This window comes from Mandrillus leucophaeus, unplaced genomic scaffold (genome assembly GCF_000951045.1).
Source record: "Mandrillus leucophaeus isolate KB7577 unplaced genomic scaffold, Mleu.le_1.0 Scaffold72, whole genome shotgun sequence".
NCBI classification, from domain to species: Eukaryota; Metazoa; Chordata; class Mammalia; order Primates; family Cercopithecidae; genus Mandrillus; species Mandrillus leucophaeus.
Window position 1 is genome coordinate 2031728 of NW_012107808.1, and position 24647 is coordinate 2056374.

General features: G+C 46.9%; 1 protein-coding gene across 3 annotated transcripts in view; it reads right to left on the reverse strand.

Moving 5' to 3' along the window:
• Nucleotides 1-24647, reverse strand: part of LPIN1 (lipin 1) — a 159122-nt gene that overhangs the window by 96382 nt on the left and 38093 nt on the right. Inside the window, exons 1-2 of one of the 3 annotated variants that reach the window (XM_011965276.1) lie at nt 14373-14579; nt 4390-4469 (exon numbers count right to left, since the gene is read on the reverse strand). The exons of 1 other annotated variant lie outside the window; for it this stretch is intronic. In XM_011965276.1, coding sequence (XP_011820666.1) covers nt 4390-4398 — 9 coding nt within the window. In that variant the 5' untranslated portion in view covers nt 4399-4469; nt 14373-14579. Of the gene's footprint in view, nt 1-4389; nt 4470-14269; nt 14597-24647 lie in introns of those variants that run through there. One more of the 3 variants, XM_011965277.1, reaches the window with a different exon arrangement.

The following is a 24647-nucleotide window of genomic DNA, read 5'->3' on the forward strand; positions in this document are numbered from 1 at the left end:
AAGGTCCTGGGGCTGGCGCTGGGGGCTGGAGGGGAGGCAAGGGCCAAATATTCAAGTCTTGTAGGTCAAGGCAAGCAGTTTAGGTATTATTTAGATGTTATTCCAAAACCAATTCTTTTTGAAACAGGGTCCAACTCTGTCACCCAGGCTATAGTGCAGTGGCACAATCTTGGTTCACTGCAGCCTTCACCTTCTGGCCTCAGGCAATCCTCCTGCCTCAGCCTCTCAAGTAGCTGGGACCACAGGTGCATGCCACCACACCCAGCTAATTTTTTCAATTATTTGAAGAGACAAGGTCTCCCTATGTTGCCCAAGCTGGGCTCAAGCAACCTTCCCACCTTGGCTTCCCAAAGTGCCAGGATTACAGGTGTGAACCACCACACCTGGTCCAAAAAGAATTTTAAACCTGGGAATTATATGATCTAATTTACTTCTTTAAAAAGTCACCCCTCCACTGCATGGAAAATGGACTGCAGGAGTAGAAGCCAGCAGACAGGTGGCACTGCAGGGAACCAGGGGACATGATGGTGGCTCAGATGGCAGGGGCTGCTCAGCAAGAAGTGGAAGGACTTCAGAGAGATTTGGAGGCAAAACCCACACGCTTGTTGATGAATGGAGCAGGTGGAGGTGTGTGATGCGATACCCAAAGACAAGTCTCGGTGTGGAGATTGAACCGCTGCTCTGCTGAGATGCAGAGGGCCACGGAGGAGGCCAGCTTGGAAACAGCATCGAATGCGGCAGCTTAGTGAATTGGATGAGCCGGCCAGCTCTAGACAGACATCTGGGGGCAGCTGCTTGGAGAGCTTTGTCCAGGGACGCGGCTCTCATCCATCGGTCAAGTGTGGACACGCTCCAGCTGGGCTTGCGGCAGCTCCCATCTAGGCAGCCCGTCCCATGCTGACATTGCAGAGGTGGGAGCTACACAAAGAGAATCTTGCAGTTTGTAGGTGAGCTACCTCCACAGGGGTTTTCTCAGAGACCAGAGCTGCAAGTGCATCACAGCTGCTCAAAAGCGCCGGGGTTGCAAGGCCCCAGAAGGACACCCTCCTGCGCCCTCCCCTCCTACCTCCAGGGAGGAGCTGGCCTGGGAAGAAGTCTACCCTATGTGGAAAAGCTTTCCAGGAAGCCAGTCCAACTTCAGGCCACTTATTTTTTTGTGTAAAATAAGTCCATTATTCAAATGTGGAGATAGGAGGTCTGAAAATACAGCAAAATTCAACTCAAAGCCCTCATTCTCAAAATGATGAGCCTGGGGGCCCAGCAGGGCTAGAGTCAGTTCTGATGAGCAAAGTCTGACTAGATTCAGAGCAAATTAGGACCCGCTGCTGCCCAGCCTGCCACTCGGGGAAGGCCAAGGTTGCGGGGAGCCTTTGTACAAACAAGCAATGGGAAGAAAACACTCACTAGATCACAGTGCACTCCCAGGCGATAAATGAAACTGGACTTTCCAAAGCCCTGGTGCTTTTGATCCAGCACTGGCTGGAGTCCCCCTGGGAGGGCCCTTGGCTGTGCTATCAGCAACCAGGCCTGACTGAGCAGTGACTCAGCCAGGAGAGCTGAGGCGATCCCCCTGGCCAATCCCAAGGCCTAGCCACACTCGGAAGAGGAGAGGGAACTCAGGGGATGAGTAACCTTGCTCTAGCTGACTGGAGGAGGAAGGAGGGGCTGAGTAATGCCTTAGCAAAGCCAGCACAAGCATCCTGATTCTAGAGGCTCAGTTTCACAATCCGGGAAATGGGCTGCAGTTGCACATGACACAGATCTGCTTTGAGGATGAAAAAGGCATCATGGGAAGCCGCTGTCACAGTTGCAGGGTTGGAAGATTTTTCAATTCTAAAACCCCGTAAGTTGAGGAGTGGCCATTCCCAGAAGGATCTGTCCACTGCTGAGCCCAGTTGGTGACAGTAGCTGTTGTATCCTGAGAACTCTGAAGTTGTGCAGATCAACCACCTGCACAGGCCCAGAATACCTGGGGCAAGGTAGGCAGGAAGAGTGAACATCCCTGTTCACGGGTGTCCGGCGAGCTACTGTAGGAAGGAGAAACGCCGGCTGATCCCCCAGGACTCTGAGCATGGTTAGCTCTGTAACTGCCCTGGCAGAAAGGATCCCAAAGAGAGGACAATGAATTCTTCCCCCAGAGGTACAGCCTTTTATCCCTGGTACCAGTGCCTGGGGCTCCAGGAAAGGGAGGGCATCTCCTTGGGGTCTAAGGCCACTCCTTGGTTGGAGGCCCCTCACGAGGTGACTTTGTCCTGGGCACTCTCTCAAGAACCAGGTGGGAACCAGAGGCCACCTGGTGCCGCTTCACTACCTTGGCAGCAGGGAACAGAGCAGCCTGGGAATCCACCCAAGGTGGAATGGGGCCCCTGGGTGCTGTGGCTGGCTGAGCAGGGCCAGTTTCATGGGGAAGCGGCAGGTGTAAAAGGGCCTGGGTTCTGCAGAGAGGACAGTGATCCTCGGAGAGCGAACATCTGGAACCAAAGCACAGAAGGTTTTGATGGTCACCCGGGCTGTCCAGAGGCCTACTCCACAGTTAGGGCGGGGCTCGCAGATTAGAGTCGAGGCATAGGAAGTGGCAGGATGATAAAGGCTGACAGCTAGCCACAGAGGAGCATGTTGAAGGCCCTAGGCCGAGCACTGGGGGCTCCAAAGGGGAGCAGACCAGACACAGTGTCTGTCCTCAGGAACTGCACAGTCTGGGGTTGTGATCGCGTAAAAACTGTCACAGTGCTCCTCGCCGCTGTGAACTGAAGTGCTGTGCACTGATACAGGATTTGACCTGCCCTGTCCCCAAGCAAGAGGATTCACTTGACCTGGGTGGCCTGAGCAGGCACCGACCTAGGCAAATCTAGGCCAGATGTCAAGGAGCAGAATGAACCACGGGCCAGCCAGCAGCACACACACAGCGGTCAGGCATGCCCAGGTGCTTGAAAGAAGGCCCGTGGCCGGCCGCTGGTGAGCGGGGGAGCTCGGGAGCTCACAGCAAGCCCCATGCCTGTCTTCCACTGGATGAAACAAGAGTGGGTATGGAACACCCTTTCTCCTCAGGTCAGATTGGGAACGATTCCTAATGAGCGGGGCTAGAACAGAGAACAGCAGAGAGGCAGGAAAGAAGAAATAGACCAAGGTGCGAGGATGGGGCAGGGAAAGAGACCTCAACATGACCAGGGATGGGAGGAAAGAACTCCATCGCTTAGAAACAGTGGCGGCTGTGCTGGGAAGTGTGGACTGTGACAGTGGGCTCTAATCCCAGGAGGAAGAAAAAGACCCCGCATATCACCGTGAGTCAGTCCTCGGAGTCGCCATGACCTTGCTAAACAAGTGTGGGGTTGTCACAGCCTTAAGCAGCACATCTCAAGTCCCACATTCCCCAGTGCTAAGACAACAGCTACACAGACAGGATTCTAAGGAGAGCTCAGAGGTAGAAGACCCTTAAGAGTCTCCCTTTCCTTAGATAGGAAAACTCAGGCCCAGAGAGGCAAACAATGGGTCAGTATGTGTGTCTAAACTTACCTAAACATAGAAAAGGCATAGTAAAAATATAGTATTAGAGTCTTATGGGAGCACCATCGTATACGCAGTCTGTAGTTGACCAGAGCATTGTTATGCGGCGCATGACTGTAGATCTTCTCATTAATAATAGGCCACCTGGTCAGGTGCACGAAGTCTAGGGTTCAGAATCCAACAGGCTCAGATTCAAGTCCAGCTCAGCCACCTGGCTGAGTGCTGTCTGAACCTCAGCATCCTCAGCTGTTAAAAAGAGATAACCATCCCCATCTCAGCAGCTTTGGGGGGAAATTAAATGAGATATATTGGGATCCCGATAACCAATGAAGTATCAAATCACTTTACCAGTTCAAGCTCTTACCACTCAGTGTTTGCAGGGGCTTATCACTGATGAATGAATTCAGGAGTTCAGGAGTTCAAGACCAGCCTGGGCAACATCCTCACCCAGCTAATTTTTGTGTTTTTTTGTTTGTTTGTTTGTTTGTTTTGAGACAGAGTCTCACTCTGTCACCCAGGCTGGAGTGCAGTGGCATGATCTCAGCTCACTGCAAGCTTCCAAGCTTCGCCTTCCAGGTTCACGCCATTCTCCTGCCTCGGCCTCCGGAGTAGCTGGGACTACAGGCACCCGCCACCACGCCCAGCTAATTTTTTGTATTTTTAGTAGATATGGGGTTTCACCATGTTAGCCACGATGAGTATTTTTTTTTTACAGAGACAAGGTTTCGCCATGTTGCCCAGGCTGGTCTCGAACTCCTGCACTCGAGTGGCAATGTTTGGAACCAATTTACACAGTTCTTTTCCTTGCAGTTGCCAAACAATATTATTTATCTAATAGTCATAACACCTTAGCAGATAATAGAACTACTGAACAGCAGTGCTTACTATGCTCATGGATGAGGTTTCTAGTTGTCTTCTATTAAGCAGGTGGCCTTGAATTCTGGCAGCTCTCGCTTCAGAGTTACCTGTGGACACACAACATCATTCACAAAATGTTCTTTTTCTCCCCAGTGTCTCTCGAGAATGAAAATGACCAGGCCATCCTCACATTCTACAGAGGTTAACCCAGCAACTTAGGGACACAGCTGGGGCAGGACTCCCGGGCTCCTGGTCAGTTCCTTGTGGGGATGCTAAGCCTCAGGGCTGACATCTCTTAGCTCTGCCATCTCTTAGAATTTCACAGGAGCTCCCATTTGCACTGCTGTGAAGGCCATCCTGCTCCTTGTCAAGCCTGTCTCATCGTTGGCTTGAGGAAGATCTCTTTTGTGCCCAAACTGTGAATAAGCAAACTGGATGCAGCATCTCTGATTGCTCTGGGAAGAAACTTATGAGAAGTGCTGGAGAAAAGTCATGACGTTCTGCCTCTGCTAAGAACCTGTTGGACACTGCTTGGTATATACGGCTAAGTGCTGCTTTGTTCAGACCCGCTTCCTCTGATTAGCAACCACAGATCTTCTGGGTTTTCACTTGTTTATTTCTGTTTATTGTCATCTCTGGGAAGATGGCTTCAATTTTTTTTTCCCCAGTTGAACCCCATATCAATTGATAAGTAGATCTTTTGATAAGTAGATCTTTCTCTCTCTTTCTTTCTTTCTCTTTCCCTTCCTTCTTTCCTTCCTTCCTTCCCTTCCTTTCCTTCCTTTCCTTTCCTTCCTTTCTCCCTACCTCCCTCCCTCCCTCCCTCCCTTCCTTCCTTCCTTTCTTTTTCTTGAGATAGGGCCTCACTCTGTCACCCAGGCTGGAGTGCAGTGGGGCAATCTTGGCTCACTGCAACCTCCACCTGCCAGGTTCAAGCGATCCTCCCACCACAGCCTCCCAAGTAGCTGGATTACAGATGAGTCCCATCACGCCCAGCTAATTTTTGAATTTTTTGACACAGACAGGGTTTCGCCATGTTGCCCAGGCTGTCTGGAACTCCTGAGCTCAAGTGATCTGCCCGCTTCGACCAACCAGAGTGCTGGGATTATAAGCGTGAGCCACAGCACTCGGCCAAGAACACGAATTTTCTATGGCTGCATGAAACAAGGCAATTCCCAGCGGTAGTGTATACCTGGGGGGAAGTGTTACTTAGTACAGAAAGTCTTTCCCTTCCCTAGTCACCCCTTCATGAACTTTGCAGCTCTGTTATGAGAACTACACACATCTAGGATTGTCAAAGATGAACAAATGACCCTCATCCTTGCTAATATTGCTTGCTCTGAAATCAATTTTTTCTGATACTAATATAGCCACTCCAGCTTTCTGTTGATTAGTGTTAGCATCACACAGGTATCTCTTTCCGTTCTGTTTACTTTGACCTGTCTTTATGTTTAAAGTGGCTTTCTTAATGACCCCATACAGTTGGGTATTCTTTTTTGTAACCAATCTGACAATTCCTGAAGTTACAATTGAAGGGTGTGATGGTTAATTTTTGGTGTCAACTTGACTGGGTTAAGGGATACCCAGATAGCTGGTACAGCATTGTCTCTGAGGATGTCTTTGAGTGTGTTTCTGGTAGAGGTCAGCATTTGGATCAGTGAACTGAGTGAGGAAGGAAGATTCATCCTCACCCATGCGGGCTGGGCTCCATCCAATCAGGTGAATTCCTCGACAGAACAAACAGGCTGCGGAAAGGCAAATTCACTCCCTCTTCTGAAGCTGGGACAGCCTTCTTCTCCTGCGCTTGGACGTCAGCACTCCAGGCTCTCCAGCCATTGGACTCCAGGACCTGCACTGGTGGCCCCTCAGGTTCTCAGGCCTTTGCTATGTCACCAGCTTCCCTGGTTCTCTAGCTTGCAGACAGCAAATCACAGGACTTCTCAGCCTCCATAATCATGTTAGCCAATTTCCAAACTAAATACCCTCTCATTTATCTGTATCTATCCTATCTGGTTCTGCTTCTCTGGAGAACCCTGATACAAAGGGTTTACATTGAATGTCATTCGCATATGGTTATATAAATAGTAGCTGTTTTAACACCCTCATCTAATTCTATCATGAATGTCATTTCAGGATCTGTTTCTATTGATTGATTTTTCTCCAGATCCTAGGTCATATTATCCTGCTTCTTGGCAAGCCCGTTATTTTTGTTTGGACACGGGACATTGTCAATTTTGTACCGTTGGTGGCTAGGTTTTGTTATATTCCTTTAAACAGCGTTGTGCTTTGTTCTGAGACGCAGTAAAGTTACTTAAGATTAGTTTGATCTTTTTGAGGCTTGATGTTCAATATTGTTACAGCAGATCCAGAACAGCCTTTGTTCTAGGACTAATTTGTCACCTCTGCCAGGCAATTCTCTTCTACTTTTCTCCTCGATGTCCTGAATTTTAGGGGGTCTCCCCAGTCTGGCTGGTGGAAATGTAGTGTTTGTTGTGTAAAATTTACCTCAAAACTTAGCAGCTTGAAACAACAAGTATTTAGTCCCTGCAGTTTCTTGTGTCAGGAATCCAGGGGCAGCCCAGCTGGTGGCTCTGACTCAAGCTGTCTCGTGAGCTCGCAGTCAAAGTGATGGCTAGAATGGAGCCCTCTGACTGGGGCCAAAGGATCTGCCTCCAGGACGGTGACTCACATGGCTATAGCCAGGGGCTCCATTTCTTGCCTCATGGACCTGTCCAGAGGCTGATTGAGCAATACAGCTTCTGGCTTCCCCAGAGGGACTGACCCAAGAAAGGGCAAGCAGGAGCCACAGGGCTTTCTACACCATAGTCTCTAAAGTCACAAACCATCACCGTCACTTTCACCACATTCTGTCCTTTAGAAGCATATTAGTAAGCCCAGCCCACAATCAAGGGAGGTAGGAGTAGGCACCTCTTTTTGAAAGGAAGACTATCAGATAATTTAGGGATATATTTCTAAGCTGCTCTCACAGACACAAAGTATCCCCAGGTCTGAGTGATTTCTGAAGATCGTTTCGCATGCAAGCTCCTTCCTTGGTGGTTTCCTCACATTCATGTGCAGACCGGTACTCAGCTGAAGACTCGAAGGCACTCCTTGCAGATCTCTGAACCATTCTCTGTGGCTTCTTCTTCTGCAGCTCTCTGCCCTGCAAATTCGAGCTCCCTTGGCCTCCCAGAAGCCCACATTCCATCTCCTGAGCTGGGTAGGCCCTCGGGCTCTGTTTGGGCTCCCTCTTCCTGCACTGCTGAGCTGGACACTTGCAAGGCTGCTCTTATTGCTTCCCGTCTCCCAGGAATCCCTGTCCTGTTCTGCCTATTGTCCAGTGTCCACTGTTATTTCAGATACTTGTCCAGCTTTCTGGCTGTTTTTAAGACAGGAGGATAAACCTGCTCCCTATTATTCCATCAGGACCAGAAGTGGGACTCCCCAGCAGCAGTGCTGGCTCCCGAAAATGAGTCAACAGCCATGCAGCAGACGGGAGACTCACACCCTCCCTTCTTCTTTTTTTTTTTTTAAATTATACTTTAAGTTCTGGGATACATGTGCAGAACGTGCAGGTTTGTTACATAGGTATACACATGCCATGGTGATTTGCTGCACCCATCAACCCGTCATCTGCATTAGGTGTTTCTCCTAATGCTATCCGTCCCCTAGCCCCTCATCCCCTGACAGGCCCCAGTGTGTGATGTTCCCCTCCCTGTGTCCATGTGTTCTCATTGTTCAACTCCCACTTATGAGTGAGAGCCTGCGGTGTTTGGTTTTCTGTTCCTGTGTTAATTTGCTGAGAATGATGGCTTCAGCTTCATCCATGTCCCTGCAAAGGACATGAACTCATCTTTTTTTATGGCTGCATAGTATTCCATGGAGTATATGTGCCATTTTTTCTTTATCCAGTCTATCATTGATGGGCATTTAGGTTGGTTCCAAGTCTTTACCATTGTAAAAAGTGCCGCAATAAACATACGTGTGCATATGTCTTTATAGCAGAATGATTTATAATCTTTGGGTATATACCCAGTAATGGGATGGCTGGGTCAAATGGGATTTCTGGTTCTAAATCTCTTAGGAATCGCTACACTGTCTTCCACAATGTTTGAACTAATTTACTCCCACCAACAGTGTAAAAGCGTTCCTATTTCTGCACATCCTCTCCAGCATCTGTTGTTTCCTGACTTTTTAATAATTGCCATTCTAACTGGCGTGAGATGGTATCTCATTGTGGTTTTGATTTGCATTTCTCTAATGATCAGTGATGAAGAGCTTTTTTTCATACGTTTGTTGGCCACATAAATGTCTTCTTTTCAGAAGTGTCTGTTCATATCCTTTGCTCACTTTTTGATGGCGCTGTTTGGTTTTTTCTTGTAAATTTGTTTAAGTTCCTTTTAGATTCTGGATATTAGCCCTTTGTCAGATGGGTAGACTGCAAAAATTTTCTCCCATTCTATAGGTTGTCTGTTCACTCTGATGCTAGTTTATTTTGCTGTACAAAAGCTCTTTAGTTTAATTAGATCCCATTTGTCAATGTTGGCTTTTGTTGCCATTGCTTTTGGTGTTTTAGTCATGAAGTCTTTGCCCATGCCTATGTCCTGAATGGTATTGCTCAGGTTTTCTTCTAGCGTTTTTATGGTTTTAGGTCTTACGTTTAAGTCTTTAATCCATCTTGAGTTAATTTTTGTATAAAGTGTAAGGAAGGGGTCCAGTTTCAGTTTTCTGCATATGGCTAACCAGTTTTCCCAACACCATTTATTAAATAGGGAATCCTTTCCCCATTGCTTGTTTTTGTCAGGTTTGTCAAAGATCAGATGGCTGTAGATGTCACACCCTCACTTCTAATCTGACATTATCTCGCTCCCTCCTCCTGGTCCACTTCCCTATAAAGGTGATGTCCTTTGGCATACACTTCAGATCAGCACATCTGCGTTTAGCACTCCAGGCTTCATCCTTCTTCCCAGCTTTCCCCAGCCTTGTAGTCCACAGTGCCTCCTTTGCCAGTCCCAGGGATGATATTCAAACTATTAGGCATGCCATGAGCATAAGCCAATCAGAGCAAACACCAGCCACAGCAGAGCAGGGATCTGCTGGCTTATGGAGAAGGTTGCAAAGCGAAGGGGGCAAATCTAAGAGAAGAGATGAGATGACAGGAATGAGGCCACTTAGGGGACTAGGGACAGTGACTACAATGGGTATTTCTAAATTTCTAATATTTTAATCATTGGCAAGGTCATAGCAGTGTATACCGTATGAATCTACCAAAGAAAAAAACATTTTTGGAATTGCTTTTTAGCTTCAACTGAGAAATGCATCTGCTATGGACTGAATCTTTGTGCCCCCCAAAATTCATCTGTTGAAGCCCTAGTCCCCAGTGTGATGGTATGATGAGGTGGAGCCTTTGGGAGGTAATTAGGTTTAGATGAGCTCTTGAGGGCAAGACCTCCATGATGGGATTTGTGCCCTTATAAGAGGAGACCAGAGCTCACTCTGTGTCATGTGAGGACAGTGGGAGAAGGCAGCTATCTGCAAGCCAAGGAAAGTGGGCATCACTAGAACCCAACCATGCTGGCACCCCGGTGGCAGAGGTCCAGTCTCCAGAACCATGAGATAGAAATTTCTGTGGTTTAAGCCACCCAGCCTATGATAGGTGTTCTAGCAGCCTGACCTAAGACAGCATTCTAAAAAGACCTGAAAAGATGCTTGCATCCTAAAGGGCATCAGAGTGATTTCTTTCTTTTTTTTTTTTTTTTAATGCATACTTATTTTATTGCATAATTAATGGCTGTACAGAATTTTAAAAATTGATACATTGTAACTTTACATATTTATGAGGTACAGTTTGGTGTTTTACAGAGTGATTTCAAATCCACAAAATCAACCTGGACTGAAGGCACCCCAATGCTCAGTTCTTCCCCAGGCTGCCCTAACACAGAGCTCATCAACCAGTTGTAGAAACTGGAACCCCAAAACTAAGGCGTCAGTCAGTTGAGTGACCCAGTGTCTGGCCTCAGTGAGGGAAGCTGACTTCCAAATAAAATCAGGCTTCTGCAAAGACACTGTGCAACCTGTGACAGTACTAGGACACCTGAGCCAGCCCCCCGGAGTCATAGCTCAGCCACTAAATGCCTTAGCAGATAGACCTTTGAAGATAAAATCTACAGTATTAAGTGATATAACCATTTATCAGCTCAAAAGAACGAACTAGGAAAGCAGAAAGAGACTGAATATGCTAACAAATCATGTCATTTCATGGGAAGAATGTAAATGCTGTTTGCCTATTGCCATTCACTTTGGCACGCACCCGTTTCATCATTGACCTAGAACCTGGGGTTGGTGAGGAGAATAACTACACTCTGAGGACTTCATTCGTCTCACATTTCCCCTATTCCACAGTGTCCAGTGTGCGCCAGACCCACAGAAAGGTCTCAGAAGACTTGCTGAAGGACTAATGGGTTGATTGGCTAAGCTAAGCTAGCACAGGAAAGGGACAGACCCTTAGGAGAGCTATTGTCAATCTCCTAGATTCAAATACGTGTTCCTGTGTCCTTAGGAAAGCGAAATTGAATTTTCCTTTAACCTAAAGCCTAACATTAATATAATATATAATAAAACCACATACTTCTAAAAGGAGCATCAAAGATGTAAGAGGAACATTATCCCCCTCCAAGGGTGCCATGGGAACACTTTCTCCTTCTTTTTTTTTTTTTTCTTTTTTTTTTTTTGAGACAGAGTCTTGCTCTGTCACCTAGGCTGGAGTGCAGTGGCCACAATCTCGGATCACTGCAACCTCCGTCTCCTGGGCTCAAGCAATTCTCCTGTCTCAGCCTCCTGAGTAGCTGGGATTACGGGCGTGTGCCACCACGCCCGGCTAATTTTTGTATTTTTAGTAGAGACAGGGTTTCACCATGTTGGCCAGGCTGGTCACAAACTCCTGACCTCAGGTAATCCGCCTGCCTCAGCCTCCCAAAGTGCTGGGATTACAGGCCTGAGCCATCACGCCCAGCCAGGAGCACTTTCTGAATAACCTTCTGGTGTCTGCATCCCTTGTTCCTTCTGTCTCATCAAAGGAGCTGTGCAGCTGTAGCTCAACTGTTCCTTTCTAATGCAAGGGTAAATACAAATCAAAAACCTGTTTTGAATTATCTTTCATGCAATAAGGGAAAGAGACTGCTTTCCTCCTCCTTCTCTGAGAGCATTTACTGTAGGACACGTGTCATTGTAAATTCTTTCTCTGTCCCTTTGAGATGTTGTAAATCTTTTGAAAAGCTAAATAAGCCTGTGGCCACCTGTAAAACTCAGGAGTGTTTCCTAAGAGACCTGGAGGCCACCTCTTTGAAATGTAAACATGAGGGAAGACAGCACCCCATCTCCTAATTCCTTGAGAAGGTAAGAGAGAACCTATTCTGCAGGGGACTTGCTCCAAGATGCAAAACTATCTCCTGTCTGGATGGCTTTTTTTTCCCCTCTTGGGTCTTGGGTAAAAGCAATTAGCTAATGCAGATTACTAGGTGATTTCAAGATGAACTAAAAAGGATAAAGGGTGCTGTCAAGTGCTCTTACTTGAGGACTAGTTATGGTTTATCTTCACAACATGTATGCAATGGGTTGTATTTGCTTGGCTATAAAAAAGGGTGAGTTTCTCTCTGTCACGTTATTATTACTATCATCCATCCCTCATCCTATGTGTTCTCAAAGCATGTGAGTGAGGACAGGAGAAGAAAAGGTGGTCATTGGTTAGAGGACAGGAGAAGAAAAGGTGGTCATTGGTTAGAGGACAGGAGAAGAAAAGGTGGTCATTGGTTACAGTCCCTTATGCTCTAACAGTAGCTTTGAAATGTCATGTTGCAATGTGAATGAAGGTCTCTAATTTAATACAAACTGGTCTCTTTTGATTCATGGCCAAATGCACAATACTCTTTCCTGTGTAGAATCATCAAGCGTGGTACAGGAGAAAGAACACAGGATTTGACATCAGAAGGGTTGGCTTTGTGTCCCAGCCCTGCCCCTTGCTAGCTGTGTGACTTTGTCAAGACATTTAATCGCACTGAATTTCAGTTTGATTGTGTCAAGGAGATCTCTTGGATTCCTTTCATTGTTGCTTTTCATACAATGGACCAGAAAACCTACACTAGTAGAAAAACTGGCAACATTTGAATCAATTCTGTGGCTTATTTAAAAAAAAAATAACTGGCTCAACATTGCCACATATGCCTACTATCACATGGTTGCCAAAGTCCCAGAGGCTCGAGGAGTTTGGGAGGGGGAGGGTTGAGGGGGTGCTGGGGTGGGAAGAGAGGCTGAGGCTGCTCTTAAACAGACGAGATCTGATCCAGACCTGGAGGAGCTTTGGACGACAACCAGGAGAGATGAGCAGAGAAGAGATGGGGGACAGGGGAGAGCGTGGCTGGGAGTAATAGTGGAGCCACACGTTTAGCAAACCTTAGGCAATGGGAAAGTTCAAAACGTGTTTAGGATTCACTTGCAGGTTATCAAACAGCCCTATGGGTTTGTTGAGCCGTTAATATGGGAAGACAGGCTGAGACCGATTTGTCATGGCCTCAGATGGCAGCCTAAGGAGTTAGCGTTTTGTCCTGAAGGTCCTGGAGAGCCATTAAAAGCTTCTAAGCAGGAAGTAAAACATTATGAAACCCCTGTTTTAGTAAATGAATCTGGCTATGGTGGGCATTTCATATGCCAGGCAGCAGCTGAGGTAGAAAAGGCTTCTATGATGGCTCAGATGGTTGGTGATCAGGTCAAGCTATGACCATAGATTGACTGCTATGGAGAACTGAGGAAGGGACAGTGCATTTCCATCATTTTGAGTCTATGAGAATGGATCACTCCAGTAATGACGCCGCCAGTCACCACTCAGGCTCAAGGTGGGGCCACGGCAGCCTCTCTGCAGTGCGTTAAGTCCTGATCCCACCCTGTGAGATGAGAGTCCTTGTAGCTTTATCTCTTAAATGTCCTTCTTGGATTTAGGAAAGCTGAATCTTCATTTGTTTCCACATTCATCCATAAAAGAAGGGCAAGAAATCCAGGGAGAAAAAAGTGATTCCAGGATTGTGCCCACATGTTTCCCTGTCAGGAGCCCTGGAGTTTCAGACCGCGCTGGCTGGCTGCTTCGAAAAGCCTCTGACAGCCACCTTTTCCCAACTCAGAAACAAAACAGAACAAACAAAAAAATCTACTACTTTAAAATCCCAGTGGAACTGCGCTTCCTATAAATGTGTTTTTGCCGATTGTTTTTGCATGATTAATGGTTCCCAGGGTTACATAAAATTCTAGGGACCCCTCTTTCCCATCGAGAGAGAAAAAGGATCAAGTCAGGAAAGGGTGAGGGGACCCAGAGACAGACATCACCTACTTCCAACGGTGCTGTGGGCTCTCTCTGGGCCCTGGTTTGGGAATTGAAGTTCCTGTCCCTACTGTTCTCATCCCTCTGAGAGGAATTAGGCTCTGAGGATTCCTGTCACGATCCAACTTGGAGAGTTCCCTGTCCCTGAAAATACTCTCAACATTACAGGCTGGCCCATGCATCTAATGGCAATTCCTTTGCATTCCCCATGTTAGTAAAATACTGGGAAAAATTATTGTCTACATTAGAATTTTATAAATATGGACCATAGTTTATGATTCTTACAAGAATTCCTTGAGAAAGCATCCAGTTACACTGAAAAGCTGGCGAGACCTGTCTAAAAGCCCAGAGCGAACCACCAAACGGAGAACAGAATCCAAACTCCCAGTTTTGCTGCACAGCTCCAGCCTCCCCAAATTCCAGTCACTGCCCCCTTCAGCAAGCCAGTGCCTGGGAAGCCCGAGGGGAGACATGTTGACCTGCGTCACCCGGAAGCTCCGGAAGCATCGTGATTCCCCACCCTCCCTGCCTGCCCTTTACCTTAGCTTTCAGAGGAAAGTCTCATCTCCCCATCAGAAGGTACATTGTCAGGACCCGGCTCAGGTTCCATTAACTTCAGATAAAGGCCCCTGCTCATGGGAACCTGGGTCTCCTGGTGGATTCCCCTTTTTCTTCTGATTTTCTAGTTCTCAGCAGGCTGGGCCACCACTGGGTGGCTGCTGTTAGGACAGGCATGGCTGGCCCTGGTCTTGCCCTTCATTCTCTCTTCCCTCCTGTTCCTTCCCTCAGGCTGCCTCTTCCCCTCCCATCCTCTCTCCCTCTCCAGCTTGCTCTCATGCGTGCCCTGGGCACGGGCTCTCCCGGGAAAGGCCATTGTTGGGCGGCAGGATTCTGATGCTCCCCACGGGCACTATGACATCAGCATTTGGTGGTGCTCAGAGGAGGAGAGAAAGAGATGAAGAGGAGTGAGCAAGGCTTCCGGAGGGAGCATGCAGGAGACCAGCCCTGGATTCAGACTGGAGTCTCATCCACATCAGAGGCTGATAGAAGGCTTGGATTACAGCAGGGGCAGGTTCTGTCACGAAATCAAATTTCTCTTCACTGATTTCTGAATTCACAGCAAGCTAACTAGAAGAGATTTTTAATTCAGAATGCTGCACTCCAACAAACTGAGAAAAACATTGAGGGAGGGAATTACGGAAATTTGACGGTATCTACTAAGTTTGATTTTGAGAGTTTTGTAATAAATGTTGTTGAATAGAAAAGGCATCAAGTCCCTATATATGAGCTCTTTGAAATGCCTAAATCAGAGGGATAAAATGATGAATAATTACAGTACACGATTTTTGAATTATTGTCAAATCAACTAAAATTAGAAGTTTTTAACATGCTAAAATGGAAAGTTATTCAACAGAATGGAATCCTTTAAAATATGATGGAACTGCCACTTAAGCATCAGAAGTCTGCTCAGGCGTGACCCTGGGAGCCCAAACTTTTCACAGAACAGCAAGGAACATCCCTATGCTCCTCATTCCCAGTTTTTCTGTTTTGTTTTTTTGGTTTGTTTGTTTGTTTTGTTTTGTTTTTTTGAGATGGAGTCTCGCTCTGTCGCCTAGGCTGGAGTGCAGTGGCGCGATCTCGGCTCACTGCAAGCTCTGTCTCCCGAGTTCACGCCATTCCCCTGCCTCAGCCTCCCAAGTAGCTGGAACTACAGGCACCTGCCACCACGCCCAGCTAATTTTTTGTATTTTTAGTACAGACGGGATTTCAACGTGTTAGCCAGGATGGTCTCGATCTCCTGACCTCGTGATCCACCCGCATCGGCATCCCAAAGTGCTGGGATTACAGGCATGAGCCACCGCGTCCGGCCCTCCTTCCCAGTCTTTACATAGATGCTTAGGATTCGAGGGGGTTTTCTTCTCATTAGCAAGACTCTGGCACCATCACTATGTCTAGTACCAAATCTCTACATTCAGGATAGAAGGTGCAACTTAGAAATATCAGTTCATGAACCATGGGTCATCCCTTTGGGAAAATGCAGAGTCAAGCCAACTCTCTTGATCTTCCAGGCATACAAAACCTGCTTGCCCCTCCCCACTTTGAACAGTGCTTTTGAACTTTGATGGAAAAGCCACATTTGGAAAGCAAGTTATTACAGGGAAGAGATTTTTTTTTCTTTTGTCTCTAGTTCATGGTACCTTGGATAGATGCACGTTCACTGCAGAGTCCTACAAAGCACGCTCTAATGTTCAAAGGCAGGGCAGTAGTTTCTAGTAACAGCGTGGGATTTGTACATTACCTTGTTGACTTTTTATTATGCAGCAGCACCTTTTAAATCATATGCTAATCTAGCACCTTCAGTTGTTCTATATAAGAGAGTGTGATTATTCCTAAAATATTTACCAATCATTTGTTCTAAGTGCTAGGCTCTTCTGTAATATTTCCAGATCATGTCAACGCTTCCTTATTAAAATTTGGGAGCTAAAAAACAATCACTTGCTTCTGAAATCATGATTCTCGTTCTCAAAAGTGTACAGTATTCTACTGAGACTGGAAGGGGTGTTACTGAAGCCTGCATGTTGAGTGGGCTACAAGATTCCGGCTACATAACACTTCCACCAGCCTTAGAGTAAGATCACGTAGCTTTGCATTTTCCCAACCCTGTAATCTTGGGCTGCACATCTATTAGCCCGAAACAAAGGAATTCACTTCTCCTAGGCTTCTCTGCAGGTCATGCCAACCTTAACACAAACTGCAGTCCCTACTGTCCCTACTGACCATTACACCGCAGAGCCGTGAGGATGATGGCTCTCCAGTTTGGAAGAGAATGATGCAGGACGAAAGGGGTGGGCAAACCATGGTCTAAGTATGATATCTGAAGCTGCTTAATCTACAAAAGAAAACCCCATGTGAGGAATGGGAGATGGAGATGTGGAGGCCTAGTGTCTAAGGGCTGGCATTCAGGGGAAGGATGATACTTGTCTGTAATCTCAAAGGCTATGAAGGATGGAGCTGGGTGGATTTGGGTTCATCATGAAAAGGACCTATGAGTAAGTCAGGCCTACATAAAGGTGATCTGGAAGCCCCCAGCTGCACCCTCAGTTGGACAGGGCCTGTGGAGGGGTTTTGAACATGACTTAGCAAATGGAGCCAGATTCCTTCAATGCTCTATCCAGTCCTAACTCAATGAACTAGCTCCCTCCTTCTTTTTCTCTGTCTTCCAAACTGAACTACTATATCTCTTGCAAAACCAATTGGATAATTCTGTGTTAAGCTTCCTGTCTCCCACCCTAAGCAACCACAGATGAATGATGGTTGTTGCAGAGGTGGGCAAGTCTGGGTTCTGAGAGCTGCCATTGAACTTCTCTGTGCTGAGCTGGCATTAGCTCCTCTCCTCTCCCCTCCCCACCCTGCTTAGAGGATGCTCTCCACATTTGGAGGTTTGTGTCACACTTCTAGGTGACCAGGGCTTCTCTCCCATGAGAAGAGGAGGGACAGGAGGACTCTGTCTGAAGGTTCTGAGTTTCAGATTTGCCCATGGGCCAGACATCAGGCTCTGTCCATGAGGTGACCCAAGTCACCAGAGGAAAAGTGACTGTCCCCGATCTCCACATTAAATTTGCCCTGGGCCTCAACCAAACTCTACGCTTTTTCCTCCTAGAACAGTGAGGATATAGGCGTGGTTAAAAAGAAATCCCACAGGTCCTTCTGGAGTCTGGGGTGTGCTGGATAGGGTGTGGGGAACTGGGGACCTGGGTTCTGGCTAGCTCTCTGTCCCTTACTATGAGACCCTGCGCAAGTCACCTGGGGACCTCAGTCCTCACACTGGAAAGTGACACAATGGGAAATAGAGGACAACCAGGACACCTTTTAGCCATGACCTATAATTTACATCTCTATGAGGTGACTTCACAGGCACAGATCATCTTGCATCCTCACCCCGACACACACACACACACGCACGCATGCACGCACGCACGCACACACGCACGCAGTACAGTAACTGTCAATCTCAGGTCCGAGACACCCCAGGGCATCTCTAATCATCTCAAGTGACATTGATATCATTTCAGAAGAAGGAATTAATGCAAATTCACCTCGATTTTAAAATAGGTAACATCCCACCCAATACTTTCTCCCCTCCCTGGGGAGGTGTAAGTGAAGATTCAGGCACAGCTAACCTAATTGGAGGAAGTTCTGAGCAGAGTTCAGCACAGTCTAGATAAGGAATCAGTTGGGAGTTTCTGGAATCTCAAACGGAAGAGAGGGATGGAGTCAGAGAGCAGGGCATGGGCAGACAAGGACCCGCCCTGTCCTAGCATTACTCAGTCTGAATTCTCTTCTCTCACACCTTGCTTCATATGCCTAACCTGACACCGTACATCTGCTTGGTCCATGCTCAACTCAGCTGCAGCATCCTCAGGAGACAGCTGGATCAGCTAGAGAGCTTCAGAACGAGACACATCACTCTGCCACACACCCGCAGTGCTCTAGCTCCAGGATCCAACATCTGACCACATGTCGGCAGCCACCGCCGCCCTGGCTCCACCATTTCTCCCCAGGTCTAAGCTTAAGCCGCACCGCATTGCTTCCATTTCTTCACACTTGCTCTATTCCCTTCTACCACAGGGGCTTTGTGCAAGCTCAACCTCAACACAAATCTTCCCCCTTCTTCACCTGGTCAATAGCCACTCATTCTTCAACATTAGTTCAAGCATCACCAACCTCCCCGGCTATGTCAGTTCTCCCTGTTAGACACCCTGGCTGTTCCACATATCTTTTATTCAAAATAGTTACATATTAAAGCATTCCATTTGTGCTTACAATTATTGTAGAATTACTTCCCAGCCAACAGATGCTACAGGAGGGAAGAGATCTTTTCTGTTTAAGTATCTAGTGTAGTGCCTGGCCCTTAATAGGTGCTCAACAAAAATTTTTTAATGAATGCTTAAATACCATATCATGGGTCATGTCTGGTTGCAAAAAGATATTCATCATAATAAAAATAATAAACTATAATTAAAATATACTCATCATCATAAAAATAAATGAACTAGGCACATATTGGTGTTAAAGGTTTCATTGCCTCTATTGTGGGCCATTTTAGGATGCAAGGCACAGTAGGGGTAAACAATTAAGAGAGGCTTCTGTGGTCTAGGAATGCAAGATCTAGTAAATATATAATGTCTCCAGCAAGAGAAAGGAGGACAAGCAAGTCAGAGCAAGCTGCCCACTGGGGTGGGAGAAGGGAATGATAAAAGGGAGGACTGGAAATATACACCAAAGTGAGTCATTAATACAACATTTCTATTCACAACTCAGAATTCACTGAACAAAAAATGGCCATTCTGTATAAGATTCCAATTAAATGCATTATTGTTGTATCTGATTGTGCTAGTGCCTGTCACTAATCCATGCCACAATGATACATGCTTTAAAAAAAAAAAAAAAGAAGAAGCAATTGGCTATAAGGGCCACCACAGTGCATTTCTAGATAAGAGCTCAGTGACTGTTAAGGGGCACCTGCGTAAGAGCTCTGTTAACAATGCTAGGCAAGGAAGAAAACCCCAGGGCAGATGCCAGATGGAGCAAGAGACAAACATGCATTTATTTTCCCTTTACTCCAGATAGCTCATTAAATTTCTTTTTTTTTTTTTTTTTTGAGATGGAGTCTCGCTCTGTCACCCAGGCTGGAGTGCAGTGGCGCGATCTCGGCTCTCGGGTTCACACCATTCTCCTGCTTCAGCCTCCGGAGTAGCTGAGACTACAGGCGCTCACCACTACGCCCAGCTAATTTTTTTCTATTTTCAGTAGAGATGGGGTTTCACCGTGTTAGCCAGGATGGTCTCAATCTACTGAACTCGTGATCCGCCCGCCTCGGCCTCCCAAAGTGCTGGGATTACAGGCGTGAGCCATCGCGCCTGGCCTAGCTCATTAAATTTCAAGGAAACTTCAGAATTTAAAACTCACAACAATGTAGAGAACAGGAGGGGCATCTTCAATGGAGAAGATACTTCATCAAATTTGGAAGGTGAAAGCAAAGGGAAAGTCTGACTAAAATAACATAGAGCAAGCTATACCCTGGACTTCCTGCAAAGAGGGCCACAGTGAGGGAGGGGCCCATCTGCCCACAGAACTGAAGCAGGCACTGGCCTCAGGAGCCCCAGATAACAGCCGGCTCCTGGACTTTTTATTCCAGAATGAACTCTATCAGTTGGAGCTTCCAGGCAAGTTTTTTTATCCCGTCCATGCTAAATAAAAACAACTACAAAGTGCCAGGCATCTGAGGAACCCCTGCAATGTAAAGAGGAAAAATAACAAACAGAGGAAACAATTCCAGAAAAAATAAAAACAATGAGGGGAACAGAAGAGAAATTACTAGGAAAAAACATCCCCAGATCAGAAGCTCAGATTTGAGATGCTATTTCATTCATAAAACAAAAAAACAGAATAATGCTGTAAAGAAGAAATAATTAGAGAACAACAAAAAAAGAAGTTTGAAAAGTAAACAATTGGGATTGTGAAAATAATAACAAACAATAGAAAGTGAAATTTGCAAAATCTGCCAAATCACAGACCAAAAGTTGGGCAATAGAAGATAAAAGAGATAGAGAACCACTCCTTACGTCCTCAGCCACCACCCTTTCCTTGTTTTTCCACTTTCCTTTTATCGCTTGGAATATCTCATCAGCTGATATCTATTAAAGGAGAAGGGAATTGTCCCCCAAGAGACTAAGTTCTGAGCAGATGAATGAAAAATGGCTACCTCCAGGCACATCAGTGTGAAGTTTCAGGACACAAAGAGTTAGCAGAAGATCCTAGGCTTCCAATAGGAAAACGTAAAATAAAAGCTCACCTACAAAGAAACGAAAGCCAGACAGGCATAGAAGGAACATTTGCTGCTAGAAGGTAACGGAACAACGTGTACAAAATTCTGTGAGAACTGAACATCAACCTCAAATTCTAAAATCAACCCAGCTCAAATGTGAAGCCAAATTAGAGATTAAGACATGCAAGGATTCAAAGTATATCTCCACACACCTGTAATCCCAGTACTTTGGGAGGCAGAGGCAGGCAGATCACTTGAAATCAGGAGTTCGAGACCAGCCTGCCCAACATGGTGAAACCCTGTCTCTACCAAAAATACAAAAAATTAGCTGGGCATGGTGGTGGGCGCCTGTAATCCCAGCTACTCGGGAGGCTAAGGCATGTGAATCACTTGAACTCAAGGGGCGGAGTTTGCAGTGAGCTGAGATTGCTCCACTGCACTCCAGCCTGGGCAACAAAGCAAGACTCCACCTGAAATACATACATATATATATATATATATATATATATTCTGACCCCCTTTTCCTGGGAGGTTACCTGGAAATGTACTCCAGCTTTTGCTTACTGTAAAAGAGTAAACTAAGAAAGACGAAAACAGCGATTGGGTAACAGTAGCTCCAGTGAGGGCCTCCCAAGCTGCAGCTCTGTGGGAGGACTTAGGAGCAAGCGGAAGAGAGAGCTCTCCTGGAGAGAGGTCCTGGGAAAATAGGGTTACCTACACAGGGAGCTGACGGTCTGGGGAAACTAGAGAGTGTGGAGTGTGATAAAGGCACTAAAAGCAAGGAAGCAATGAAAAGAATTAGAAACTACTGAAAGAGAGCAACTTCTTGTAGAGGTAGAATAATGCTTAAGAACAAGGTCTCTGAACCTCTGTGGGTTTGAATTCTAACCCTGCCACTTTCTAGCTGTGTGACCTTGAGCAAATGACTCAGCCTCTCTGTGCTCAGTTTGTCAGCTCTCAAGCAGAAATCATAATGGGACCAACTTAGAAGGCCGTTGTGAGGAATAAATGAGTTAATATTTCTAATGCTCTTAGAAGAAAAGAACCTGTCACCTGATTTATGGTATGTAAAGTTTGCTAAATAAATTTTTTAAAAAATTCTAAAAGCCGTATGAAAAATATGGTCATCCAAATAGAAGGAATAGATCCCAATGATAACAAGGTAATAGGCTTAAAAATAAAGAATGCGATGGTTTCCACGTGATCGACTAATGTCAGAGTTTAAGGACATTGTCTGTTTGGAGGGTGCGGGGGATGGGCAGGGAGTAGTATTTTTCCTAACAATAAAAAAGAGAGGCGGCCGGGCGCGGTGGCTCAAGCCTGTAATCCCAGCACTTTGGAAGGCCGAGACGGGCGGATCACGAGTTCAGAAGATCGAGACCATCCTGGCTAACACGGTGAAACCCCGTCTCCATTAAAAAATACAAAAAACTAGCCGGGCGAGGTGGCGGGCGCCTGTAGTCCCAGCTACTCGGGAGGCTGAGGCAAGAGAATGGAGTAAACCCAGGAGGCGGAGCTTGCAGTGAGCTGAGATCCGGCCACTGCACTCCAGCCTGGGCGACAGAGCGAGACTCTGTCTCAAAAAAAAAAAAAAAAAAGAGAGAGAGGCAAACATAACCTCCAGGAAAAACACCCCCCATACCTCTCCCCACAAAGAAAACTCTTTACAAGTAAGGCAGTATCTGAACGCAGAACCAATTAAAATATGATGAGATTATGCATAAATGCTAGAGTGTGAGAAAGGAGATCATTGGCATATGATGCTCTGTAGAATCAGCCAGACCCTCCTCTATCAGGCGTGAATCCACAGGGCAGTGTGCAAAGACGCGTCAATCAACTGGGTAGGAACAGGAGACTGTGGCCTTCACTGTGAGCCAGTATTTCCCAGTTGATTCTATAGGACCAGTCACATAAATTGCCTCGATCACATTTTTCAAAAATAAATCTAAATCTAGACAAAGTTTCACTTCCTCCCCCGACAAAACGTGCTCCCTCCAAGAAAACCCAAATTTAGGTCCAGTCCTTTCCCAAACCTAAAGACAAGAAATAAAAGCAATAAGCAAACTACGGTTTCCAGTAACTGGGCCAGGATAAGCTAGAATTCTGGGAATTGCTGTTCTTATTAGAAATGTCACAATCAAAGTACACATCAGCCAAGAGGGAGGCACGACATAAATGGTGTTGCTGCTTCTGGTGTAACAAATTGTCCCAGCGTTCCAGGCCTTCTGCTGTCTTTACTCCTGTTTGGGGATGGAGCGGGGCAGGGGTGTTGGTGTGTGTGTGTTTCTTTGGGTTTCTGTATTCCACAGCTACATTCTTCAAACCAAGAGCTCGACCTCCGAGAAAAACTTTCCCTCCAACATGCCTGTAGTCAATGCAGAATGAATCGCTGGCTCCTCTGCACTCACAAGTCTACGGGCAACTCTGTCATAGCACCTGTCACATGGCACTGCCATTATGATCCTGCTATCCCCTCCCCTGCTTGGTGAACTCCAGAAGGAAAAGACTAACCATAACACACTCATCACTGTGTCCCCAGTGCCTAGTGCAGTGGCACAGTCACTAGTAGGGAGGGAGAGAGAGGGACAGTGTCAGGGAGAGGCACAGAGAGAGAGAGGAGAGCGGGAGAGAGAGGGTGAATGACAGGGAGAGGGACAGCAGGAGGAGAGAGAGACTTTAAGTCTTATTTTCTCCCCTGTTGCCCTTCCTCCTCATTTTTGGTTTTCTCATTACTAAACATTCGTGGAATTTAGGAACCTACCTTCTACGGATAGCAGGACATAACAATGATCAATGATCAATGCCGGGATAGAAGGAGAGGTGTGAGTTGGAAGCCTGCCTGATGCCCCAGCCACCTCCCCATGCCATGCGGCCTCCAGTGTGAGTCCGTGCTCCAGACCATGCATCAAACTGCCAGCTGGTCACCTGCCTTGGGAAGTTCCATGGGCAGTTCACACTCAGCCAGGCTAACAGTGGACCCCGAACTGCCTTCCTGCCTCCAGGCCCACCCCTATGGCTGTACTCTCACAGGGCTGCAGATCTGGAAGGTTTGCCTGCTTGGGGCCTTTCAATCCGCCTGCCCCGGCCCCTCACATACCATTATCTGTAGGATAAAGTTCAAGGTCCTCAGAAAAGCAGATGAGGCCTCCTCTCATCAGTGCCCATCCTCCTCCTCCATTTTCATCCCCTCTTCCAATCACATCCCCCAGATCTCAAAGACACTGTACTGTTTCTTACCTCTGTGCTTGGTCAACTGGTACGGCTCTTTCAATACGCCGCAGAACACTCACCTTCTCTTGGAAGCATTTTTCTGAAATTATTTCTGAACCCCCCACCCACGCAAGCTGTTACAAGCCCTACTTCTCCCCTCCCATGAGGCCTGTGGTGAACAGCAAGCTTAGGATTCAATGAAATCCTGCTGTAAGCATGTGGAATGCAACTCAGAGAAGTCAGGTAACTTGCTCAATGTCACACATGCTGTAAGTGGTAGAGCCATGACCCAGATTTTGCACTCCTGATCCAACACCCCTACCATGGATGGTGGTGGCTTTCTGTAATTTCACCCTTGAAGCAGGAGCCTCCTGCTTGGTGCCTCCCGTCCTGAGCTCCCTGTGTTGCTGGGAGCCCAGCTCTGTGCAGAGTGGGGATGGAGGCCAGCGGATTGCCTTTCCTTACCTGCCTCTCGTGTGTCCTGCACGTCAGGCCAGAAGCTGGGCTGGAAACCTGGTAGCCATGGGCTCCTGCCCCACAGTCTGGAGATTGGGACTGAACCACGGGAAGCTGCCCGAGGCCACCTCCATGACTATGGGGCCTGCACTCCCACCCACAGGTGAAGGGGGTCACTCACTTCGATTTCCTGCACCTTCTCACAGACCGAGGCTTTTCTCCCTCCAGACATAACTGCCACTAACTGCTCTCTCCTCAGGATTCCTGGCCTCCATTTGGCCCCAGTCCCTGCCAATCCCCTTGGAGATAAAATTTCTGCTCCTCACAGAGTGCCCAGGCCAGGCCTTCCTCGCAGCCTTCTTTATCCACATCACTGACGCCTCTGGATTCGTCTCAACGACGAACCTCTCACTCTGCCTGCGG